General features: G+C 42.6%; 2 protein-coding genes across 3 annotated transcripts in view; one reads left to right on the top strand and one right to left on the bottom strand.

The window, feature by feature from the left end:
• The window catches only part of LOC113638869 (glutathione hydrolase 1 proenzyme-like), a 50,772-nt gene extending 45,737 nt beyond the window's left edge, over positions 1 to 5,035 (bottom strand). For both annotated transcript variants that reach the window (XM_047822989.1, XM_047822990.1), the window contains exons 1-6: positions 4,725 to 5,035; positions 4,471 to 4,629; positions 3,350 to 3,480; positions 3,034 to 3,123; positions 2,542 to 2,734; positions 2,072 to 2,232 (exon numbers count right to left, since the gene is read on the bottom strand). In XM_047822989.1, coding sequence (XP_047678945.1) covers positions 2,072 to 2,232; positions 2,542 to 2,734; positions 3,034 to 3,123; positions 3,350 to 3,480; positions 4,471 to 4,625 — 730 coding nt within the window. In that variant the 5' untranslated portion in view covers positions 4,626 to 4,629; positions 4,725 to 5,035. The remainder of the gene's footprint in view (positions 1 to 2,071; positions 2,233 to 2,541; positions 2,735 to 3,033; positions 3,124 to 3,349; positions 3,481 to 4,470; positions 4,630 to 4,724) is intronic.
• Positions 5,036 to 5,312: 277 nt separating this feature from the next.
• The window catches only part of lrrc75ba (leucine rich repeat containing 75Ba), a 16,162-nt gene continuing 10,178 nt past the window's right edge, over positions 5,313 to 11,296 (top strand). Inside the window, exons 1-3 of the mRNA XM_027140337.2 lie at positions 5,313 to 6,650; positions 8,585 to 8,713; positions 9,000 to 9,112. Coding sequence (XP_026996138.1) covers positions 6,372 to 6,650; positions 8,585 to 8,713; positions 9,000 to 9,112 — 521 coding nt within the window. The 5' untranslated portion in view covers positions 5,313 to 6,371. The remainder of the gene's footprint in view (positions 6,651 to 8,584; positions 8,714 to 8,999; positions 9,113 to 11,296) is intronic.

Consider the following 11,296-nt stretch of genomic DNA (forward strand, 5'->3'; position numbering starts at 1 on the left):
TAGTGAACATTAGCATCAGTACTGTAGTGAATATTAGCATCAGTACTTAAGTGAATATTAGCATCAGTACTGTAGTGAATATTAACCTCTACACTGTATTGAATATTAGCATCAGTACTGTAGTGAATATTAGCATCAGTACTGTAGTGAATATTAGAACCACTACTGTAGTCAATATTAGCATTATTACTGTAGTGAATATTAGCACCACTACTGTACTAGTGTTAATTTCATCACCTATTTTTAAAGTAGTCTTAGTCTTGTGCCAAATGTCCTTGTTAGTTTTAGTCATATCATTCATATATCTTTTTTTGTTAGTCAAGTTTTAGTCGACTAAAGGTCTCGTCATTTTAGTCTAGTTTTAGTCAAAAAATTGTCTTTTTTAAAATAACACATTATTACTGAGATTATTACTGATAAACATTTCAGTAAAAAAAGTGTTTCACATCTCAAACATTGGTTAAATGTCATAATTACCTGACAAAATACACTTGTTCAATGATTATTGTTGAATGCAAATGTTAAACGTGTCTGGTTTTCAATTTCAATTAGACACATTTGCAAATGATTAACCTGTTCTGAAGCGTATTTTATTTTAACCAACACAATTCAAAAGCTGGGGCCCAACAGACTCCGACTGACAACTTCACTTATGAAGGTTTTTAAAACTGTTTTGGATGCCTTGTGTCTCGTGTTTATGTTCAAATCAGAAATAAAATAAATATACTCAGAAAAACTGAAAAGAATCAAGCATGGCGTTAGTTCTGGCAGGTCATGTCGTCAAGCGTGCATCAGCTGCTAATCAGCTGTCCCTGACGTGCACCAATCCGGTTACGACATCCATATTACCCGACCATTTAAATTCCCATTCATAGAGCTGCTCTAGTGCTTCGCTGCTGCTGTGATCTAAACTCCCTCCTCCAACCTCGACTCCACCATGTCGGAACTCGTGTTCGCTGTACACGTTTATGTCTTAAATCTCCATATATTTTCTCTCTCTCTCTCCCTCTCTTTAATTATTTAATTATCTATCTATCTATTAATTTATTACTTTTACATTTGTACTTTCCAAAAACGCATAAGTGAGCTTATCAGTACTATGCATGCTAGTTGTTCTGTTATACGGGGGGTCTATTCTATTTTCTAGTCGCTGCTCTCCCCGCTCTGTCCATGCATGCACATGGACGGGCGCGTGGATTCTTGCCCAGAACAGAACGATACCGCCAACACTAACTGTATGCATATCTTCTAATAATTCCCTTGTGACAAAGTGGTCCTGACAGAAATAGGCATACATACTGTGGGCCTAAAAAACAATCAAGTTCAAAGGCAAGATTTGCAACAGAAAGCAAAATCCAAACCATTGAGGGTTATTTAAAGTAAAATAAATAAAACCTCTAACCAAACTTTAACCAGAGCAGTATTACAGTCACTCTAGACTTCGGTAAGTTTTAGAAAAGCACTTCTTTCTAATGTAAGTCTTGCTCTGTTGCGGCAGCCACATGAAAGGTCTCCAGTTAAACTAAAGACCCGCTCTGCAAACGTCGCTCGTCACTCATGTTCGCTTTGGGTGTTGTGTGTTCAGCAGTTTCGTGTTGCAGCCACAGGTGTATGAGACCTGTAACTTGAGCAACAGCACGAAGCTGCAAACTCATTCTGAATATTTTAAAGGCGTAACAGCTGTAGAGAGACAATTGTAGACGAAAATGAAGAGAGATTTTATCTTAGTTTTTATTTTATACGAAACATTTTCGCCTCCTCTTTTTTCGTCAACAATAATGCATGTTAATTTAGTCCTAGTCAGCGTTTTTGGACAGTGGTGCGGTCTTGTCATCGTCTCATCTTAGTCATAAAAAAAGGTTGACAAACATATTTCGTCCTGTCTCATCTCTTCTGATGAAATTAACACTATACTGTAGTGAATATTAGCATCAGTACTGTTATGAATATTAGCATCTATACTGTAGTGAATATTAGCATCAGTATTGTATTGCAGGGTTTATTAATATTATGCTGTTAATAACAGAGATATTAGCATGTTGAAGACTTTATTAGTTTAACACTGACAGACCTGCAGCCTGGATGTCCTTCACTATGGTTTCAGCCATTGCGCCATTATAAAAAACATCAGCTCCTTCATTAGCGATCCTCTCGTAGGTGTCTGCTAGCTGTGGAAATCTGACTGTGTCGTTTTCCCTCAGGATGGTTTTGTTGGAATCACAAAATACTTCACTGTAACAGAGAATAAAGTTGAAGATTACAATTCAGAGAAATCTTTTATATAATGTCAGTAAAGTATTCAGTCGGTGGTGAAGTCCACATTCTGTCCTGATTCTGTCATGTTAGATGAATATACTGTGTAGTTCACTTCCCTTATATGGTCATGACTTCCTGTTCTGACCTTTATTTTTGCTTTTCCAGTTTAAACATGGATTAATATTATATTTGTTTTGTCTTGGACAGAGAAATTCTCCTCCTGAACAGAACACATGGGTGCTGCTGATATGTTGACATGTCCATGACAGTGATGTTGTCCCTCACCACAGCACTGGATCAGCCTGAATGACCTTCTGGTTTTCACGCAAGGATTTGGCGAGAGCTCTGCTGACTCGGATGCCACCGCGTGCCAGCTGGATGCTCGGCTCAAACAGATCCCTCCACGGCAGGCGGCCATTACGCCGGTGTGCCAGTTCATAACCACGAAGCTCACCGGGTACCGCGATGGCCAGACCTCCTGTTTATTCATGAAAACACGATGGGCTAAAGAGCTGAACGTCCCTTCAGATTTTTATGTTCAGATTTATTGAACACATTTATCCCTTTTAGCAAGTCTTTAATGTTTCAGCCTCAGTCCTACACAGTGCTCAAACCTTCATCTTTCTGATTATAACCAAACAAAACAAAAACTAATTAAACTCTATCAAAATACATAGAATAAACAAGATTAATTACAGAGCATGCAGCCGCTTGTCACGTGACCTCAAACACAGAAACAATAACAAGAGATCAAAAGTTTTACAGGATCTTCAGCACCTTTTTTCGAGAGAGTTGCGTCACGCTGGTACATGTCAGGCGTGGCCTTTTGAGGCGCTGTTTCCCTCGCATCGATCGTCTCCACCTTTCCTAAGTGAGAAAAACAAAAACATGGCTTATAATAATTTTAAATGAATAAATATAAAATATAAATACATCATTTGTAGCTGATGTTTTGTTATGTTGGGTCTGAAACTGTGCTGAAAGTGTCAGTGATGCAGGAGGAATAAATCATCAAATACATGAATGGATGAGTGGAAAGAGAGATTGTTAGACAGGTAATGGATGGATGGATGGATGGATGGATGGATGTCACCTGTTGTGCCGTTATAGATGATGATGTAATGTCCTCCTCCGATACCCATGCTGTGAGCATTAAACAGCCCCACACACAACAGCACTGCGATGGCAGCATCGACAGCAGAACCACCACGCATTAACACATCCCTGTCTCACACACACACACACACACACACACACACACACACACACACACACACACACACACACACACACACACACACACACACACACCCCACAACAAAGTGAAGCTTAGAGTCCCTGAGCTGAAATTACAGTGTGTTGTTAGTCTTTAACTAATACTCAGGAGTGTTGTGTTATTGTGAATGTTAGGAGATGAAACACTTCACAGAAGGATTTTCTTTTGATCCATTAGCAACATCTTCTCTTTTGTCACCTTCAGAAACCTTCCCTTTATATGTGCATGTTTGTTTCAGACAGCTTTAAAATAATTCATATTTAAGATTAACAAAATTTTCCTTTAATATAAAAACCTTTACAGCTTTGTGGATGATGTCATCAAACAGTTCAGTTCTTTATTATATCCTCATGGGACATATTATCTGCAGCTGTGTATGACAACAACACAACTTATTATGAGCAAAGAAACAACAAACACTGCACAAATACAAAAGTAGAAGGGCATAGTCTCGTGTGTGTGTGTGTGTGTGTGTGTGTGTGTGTGTGTGTGTGTGTGTGTGTGTGTGTGTGTGTGTGTGTGTGTGTGTGTGAGGATTTAATATTCAGACAGAATTACAGTCTACAACACTATTCAGTCGAGAAGTGAAGAAAGAGAGACTTCAGTCTAAAGGGTCGGCATTTACACAAAGAAAAGAAGCGTCTGGTGAAAGTTCTTCACTAACGTCTAGACCACTGACTTTAATCGCAAACATTCAGCTTTAAAGCCAGAAACTGATCAGAAATAAAAACCCATAATAATAAAGTGAATCACTAAACCCTCACTGGCTTTAATGTAGAGCTCTGATTACTGTATGTGCTGAAAGTCAGTGATAGAGAATTAAGCACTTTTGTACATCGCTCTGGATAAGAGCGTCTGTCATATGATGTAAATGTAAAATGTAAATATATCATGCTGCAAATAGGAATAATGACAAACAGGGCGTAGTGAAATCCTACCTGCCGATTTCAGAACATTTTCCCGCGTCGGCTGCGACGGCGGCTCTGGAGTAGCAGTGAGTGCCAAGTTTCCGCCGCGAGAGCAGACTGAGACACAAAATCAGAACCACCACCATGCAGAACACCACACAAGCAATGCGGGCCTTCTTCCCCATGATCCTGTTCAAACACAACATAAAAGTGAATATTATTACAGTAATAATGTCTCAGGATTCCATCAATAGCACGATTAAAAACACATTTCTGTGCTGTACCTGATTGTTCAGTGCTCAGTCTCACTCTCTTTATGGTTTAAATTAATTTCTGAAGTTTTCCAGAGTAAAAGCAGCTCCAGCTGAAGGAGGTGTAAAGCTCGGTGTGTGAGACGTGATGACGTGAACTAGCTGTTATCAGGGCTGTGATTATGTCCAGGCCTTAATTAAAGACAGTCAAATGTGTATACTGTACATATTCTTCCTCTGCAAATGATCCAAAAAGCATCTGTATGACTTGTTTTCAACCTGCCTACGTTCTCCACAACAACCACACTGCTGCACTTCCTCCACTGGCTTCCTGTTGCTGCACACATAACATTCAAAACAAGATGTTTGCCTTCAAAGTCAAAACCACCCCCAGCTCCCTCGATCCTCAAAGCTCTTATCACTTCTCCACTGCACCTCCACTGCACCTCCACTGCACCTCCTCTGCACCTCCACTGCACCTCCACTGCACCTCCTCTGCACCTCCACTGCACCTCCACTGCACCTCCACTGCACCTCCTCTGCACCTCCACTGCACCTCCACTGCACCTCCACTGCACCTCCACTGCACGTCCACTGCAACTCCACTGCACCTCCACTGCCCCTCACTTCCTCTGATCTACCAGCACTGCTCGACTGGTCCCACCACCTCTCAGAGTAAGGCACCAAGGTGGAGGAATGAACTTCCCCGTGATGTCAGATCAGCTGGATGGCTTGGACAATTCCCTGCAGTTTGTTCACATCCTGTTCCTCATGTGCTTTTGCTGAGTCCTCATCTTTAGTTGCTTGTTTTTCCCCCCAGTTCCCCCTCTTCTGTGTCCGTTGGTTTTGTTTTATTAATAAAACTCTGTCTGTCTTCTAGAAATCTATATCTGATTTTATTATATCTACTGTATATTAAAAGTCCTGACGGCAGCTGAAGACATTCCTCTTCCTCGAACACTTTAACTAGTGATTACTTTTCCTGTTAGTTTTATATATTTAATATAATGCTGTAATTCTCCACAACAGTGATCCTAAATCTGTGTCCTAGTGAAGCAGTGTTGATGTTTCACTGATGGAGGCTTTAGAGAACTTTTGCTGTACTGTAAATGCTCTTAGAGTAGAAATGTATAGAGATATTTGTGAGGTGTTTAATGATTCTGGTGTTGATTTGCTGGTTGGTGTAGTTCAGTGGGTGTGTGTTCACTGGTGTGGACACTGTGGTTATTGAGGGGTGTTAAACACTGAAAGGTTTAATAAACTTTAATTTAATATATTTATAACATTATACACTGTAAAGTTTAAATATTAGAGTTAAACAGTGTTGGTGTTCAGTTCAGTGCAGGTGTAATATTCGTATTCATATAAATGAACATACAGTGGATTAGATTTTCACACACACACACACACACACACACACACACACACACACACACACACACACACACACACACACACACACACACACACACACACATGCACGCGCGCACAGGGAGGACGGGATTAGTCGGATGCACAGTGGAGCTGGCGCAGTGTTGTCCGGTGTTTGTGTTGCAGTGTTTGATGCGTGATATAACGGGAGAAACCGGAGCAGCAGCTCCACGAGGAAACGGATAAGAACAGGAGGAGAACGAGTCACGGTAACGGATTGGTCTGTGCGTGTTTGTACCGGAGTCAGCCATGGGCTCGAGACTGAGCCGCCAGAGCAGCCTGGATGGAAGCGGCGGAAGCTCCCGCAGGAGAGGAGCAGGAGGGCGGCGGAAACGCGCGGACAGCGACGGGGAGCGCGAGCACAGCGCCCATTTCCCCGCCGCCGTGATGTTGTTGAGGACAGACAGGCTGCGCGCGAGCGCACAGAGTCCGTACGTGAGACGGGTGTCATGGATCCGAGACATCCAACATCTGCTGCGCGAGAGGAAGGTGGAGGAGGCCGTGATTGTGCTGAGACAGCTGAGGAAGGTGAGGAGAGGGAAATACTGTAAACAACATCAATCACACACACACACACACACACACACACACACACACACACACACACACACACACACACACACACACACAAACACAGAAACACACACACGCACGCACGCACGCATACACACACACACTCACGCACGCACAGACACACAAACACACGCACACACACTCACACGCACACACACAAACACACGTAGAGACGCATATGAATTATTACAGTGTTGAATTTACTCTGACAGTGTTGCATTAACACAACACAAAAACAAACACCATCAGGAGGAAATGCTGCAAGAACATAAACACCTTCAGCCACCACACTTATACCATTAACACCTGTAACCTCAACACCTGTATCATCACCAACACTGAATTAGTGTTCAATTACCTTAATAACGTTGTAGTGTTTAATACACACATTGTGTGTCTATGGTGAGATATAAACAAAAGTATTACACAATATGGGTGTTTAATATATACACACTTTCTCTCACACACACACACGCACACACACACATGCACACACTCACACCCACACACTCACACACACACACACACACACACACACACTCACACACACACACACACACACTCTATGTTGAATTAACACTTTACCACAAACAAACACTCTTGAACACTGACAGGTTTAACACAACACGTGTCTGTTTGCCAGCTTCTGTTGTTGATGTGGTGACTATAAGTGTTAATTCATTGGTTGAACTGATTCCCCACCAGTTGTTTGTGTTAATTAAACACTGGAGATTTTGGTGGACTGGTGTTAGTTTTACAAAATTTGATTGCATTTCATTCTGTAGGTGTTGCTACGGAGCAGATTTTCATTCAACACTGTAAAAGTCAATTTAGTGTGTCAGATGCAGCAAAATGATGCTAATGTTAATGCAAAACCAAACACACAAACTTAACACTATAACAGTTAACTCAATCCATTCAGTGTGTTTATACAGTGCTGCAGGTGTTAATTTGTCAGTGCTGCAGGTGTTAATTAAACAAAGACTGTGCATTCAACACTGAGTGTTAATTCTGTTACGTGTTTAAACAAATAACAAAATAATTAATTTAACACCATTAAGTTCTGTGTTGTGTGTGTGTGTATCTGTGTGTGTGTCTGCATATGTGTGTGTGTGTGTGTGTGTGTGTGTGTGTCTGCATATGTGTGTGTGTGTGTGTATGTGTGTGTCTGCATATTTTTGTATGTGTATGTGAGTGTGTGTGTGTGTGTATGTGTGTGTGTGTGTGTGTGTGTGTGTGTGTGTGTGTGTGTCTGCACATGTGTGTGTGTGTGTGTGTGTGTGTGTGTGTGTGTGTGTGTGTGTGTCTACATATATGTGTGTATGTGTGTGACAATGAGACAAAGAGAGAGACAGAAGTGTTGTGTATTACATACAGTGTAACCTGCACAAACCTGTGTTGAGTTAAATAACATAATTATGACTGTGTGCTGCACCAAAAACACCGACTGCTGAAAATGTTAGTGACGTTATACATGATGTAACTAATAACTGTATCATTAGCCTCCAAAACAAGCTTTTGTTTGTGTTTATATTCAGCTGTTACTTAACAAGAGCTTTAACGGTGTTAATGTCATGTTTATTAGACTGTAGTAACACTGTAATAATGCTCTTTTTAACCTGGGAAGTGATTCACTACACCCAGTGAAAGCGAGTCATTAGAGGATCTGGCAACCTGTGTATCTTTCTAATTCAGTAAACTATAAATATTAATAATGTGTCTGTAATTTTCTGTGTTTTTTTATGCGCATGAAAAATGTGTATGAAGCTGTTTTATGTACTATATTTTGAATGATTGTGGACTAAAAAATTGTGTGTATGTGTGTGTGTGTGTGTGTGTGTGTGTGTGTGTGTGTGTGTGTGTGTGTGTGTGTGTGTGTGTGTGTGTAGGATCTGGGATTAGAGGGAACATCCCTGAATGATATTTTATACAAAAACGCAGCTTTCCTCAACCTGGTGGATCCGATTTCACACGAGCTGCTGCTGAGTCTTGCCCGAGACATGCAGTGTCCCAAAAAGGTGAGAGAAATGTTTCACTGTCAGACACAGAGCAATGCATTCTGGGTACTTTGTGTGCCTGAAGTCTACAACAGCAGGGAACTCCGACAAGGAAAGAATTGGTGATTCCCACACTGTCTTACATGGTTACACAATTCTGCCCCCTGTAGGATTGGTGAGGTAATTCCGGCATTCAAAAATAAGAGGCGTAGAAAATCCTGTTTTATTTTAAAATGCTACTAAAGAATTCTGCATGAGGTGTGTTTGTGTGTTTGTGTGTTTGTGTGTTTGTGTGTTTGTGTGTTAGGACTCGGACATGCTGAAGTCAACAGATAAAATCTGTAGGCAGCTCATTTATCACCTGACACCGCACTCAAAGTGGTTGAGACAGAGCATGAGCCGGAGAAAAGCCCAGGCCTGGTAATGAAACCTTTTAATGTATTAAATGTGTGTGTGTGTCTATCTGTGTTTCTGTGTGTGTGTGTGTGTGTGTGTGTGTGTGTGTGTGTGTGTGTGTGTGTGTGTGTGTGTGTGTGTGTGTGTGTTTGTGTGTGTGTGTGTGTGTTTTCCTGTGGGTATGCCTATGTGTGTATGTATGTGAGTGTGTGTGTGTTTTCCTGTGGGTATGCCTGTGTGTGTATGTATGTGAGTGTGTGTGTGTTTTCCTGTGGGTATGCCTGTGTGTGTGTGTGTCTGTGTGTGTGTGGGGGGGGGGGGGTTCCTGTTGTTATGCCTGAATGTGTGTGTGTGTGTGTTTTCCTGTGGGTATGCCTGTGTGTGTGTTTTCCTGTTGTTATGCCTGTGTGTGTGTGTGTGTGTGTGTGTGTGTGTGTGTGTGTGTGTGTGTGTGTGTGTGTGTGTGTGTGTGTGTGTATGTATGTGAGTGTGTGAGCGAGCGCTTTTAATGCAAATAAAAAAGCAGAAGAGATGCACACATAGACACACACACAGCTACACACACTCACACATACACACACATACAGTACAGGAACACACACAGACACACACACGCAGGGGCACACACACAGAAATACCCACAGGAACACACACACACAAGCTACACACGCACAGGCACACACACACACACAGCTACACACACACAGGCACACACACACACAGGCATACCCACAGGCACACACACACAGCTACACACACAGGCACACACACACAGCTACACACACACCGGCACACACACAGCTACACACACACAGGCACACACACACAGCTACACACACACAGGCACACACACAGGCATACCCACAGGCACACACACACACACACACAGGCACACACACACACACAGGCACACACAGCTACACACACAGAGGCACACACACACACAGCTACACACACACAGGCACACACACACACAGCCACACACACACAGGCACACACACAGCCACACACACAGGCACACACACACAGCTACACACACACACACAGGCACACACACACACACAGCTACACACACAGGCACACACACACAGGCACACACACACACAGCTACACACACACACACACACACACAGGCATACCCACAGGCACACACACCCACATACATACAGACACAGCACACACACACATGAACACACACACAGAAAGTTTGTTAATGCACACAGTACAGGTCAGTAACACTTGACTGTGTGTGTGTCTGTTTGTCTGTGTGTGTGCATATGTGTGTGGGTGTGTGTGTCACTGCAGCTCTGCCAATGACTAGCATACATGCTATCAGTGTGTAAAGCCTTACAGGTGTCACACTGTCCTCCTGATGTTCCTGAGGTAACTCCTCAACATCTACAACATTATGGCTGTAAACACTGGGAAGTTACTGGTGATTATTTATGGTGATTACTGAGCTACACACACACACACAGCTACACACACACAGAGGCACACACTCACAGCTACACACACACAGGCACACACACAGGCATACCCACAGGCACACACACTCACAGCTACACACACACAGGCACACACACAGGCATACCCACAGGCACACACACACACACAGCTACACACACACAGGCACACACACACAGCTTTGTTATTTGTTTGTCATTGTTAGCACATGCTAGTCTTCACTAGGTAACTGGTGTCTGTGATACAAGACCAGCCTGACAGAGCTGACAAAAACCAGCAGATCAGAAGGACTATAAGAAAACTGAGTGCTGAACCATTAGACCCTAAACCCTGAGAGCTCAGAACTCTACATCCAAAGCCCCTGAAATGCCTGTTATTTGTACTCATTGCCGTGGTTACCGAATATGGGATGCTGATTGTTTTTTAAGTGTTCAATATGTATTAAAATCAGTGTAGTGGACACCTGAGGAGAGAAGGCTGCGCAGGTTGGCAGCACCTTCAGGCAGGTACGACGATGATGATAAACTCTCAGGTTACGGTGACAGAGCAGGAGTCGATATGATGAGACATTTCTGTGACAGACGCTACAGCAGCTGCTTTCTCAGTGGCGTGAGAGTCGAACCTCACAGTCATCACAGGTGTGACAACCTACTCAGGTGGGAAAGTCAGGCATTGCCATGACAACAGGAGAGGAACAGATCTGTGAATCATCGGCTGCTCACTCCCGGGTGGACGGTTTAG

The sequence above is a fragment of the Tachysurus fulvidraco genome, chromosome 14, assembly GCF_022655615.1.
Source record: "Tachysurus fulvidraco isolate hzauxx_2018 chromosome 14, HZAU_PFXX_2.0, whole genome shotgun sequence".
Lineage (NCBI taxonomy): Eukaryota > Metazoa > Chordata > Actinopteri > Siluriformes > Bagridae > Tachysurus > Tachysurus fulvidraco.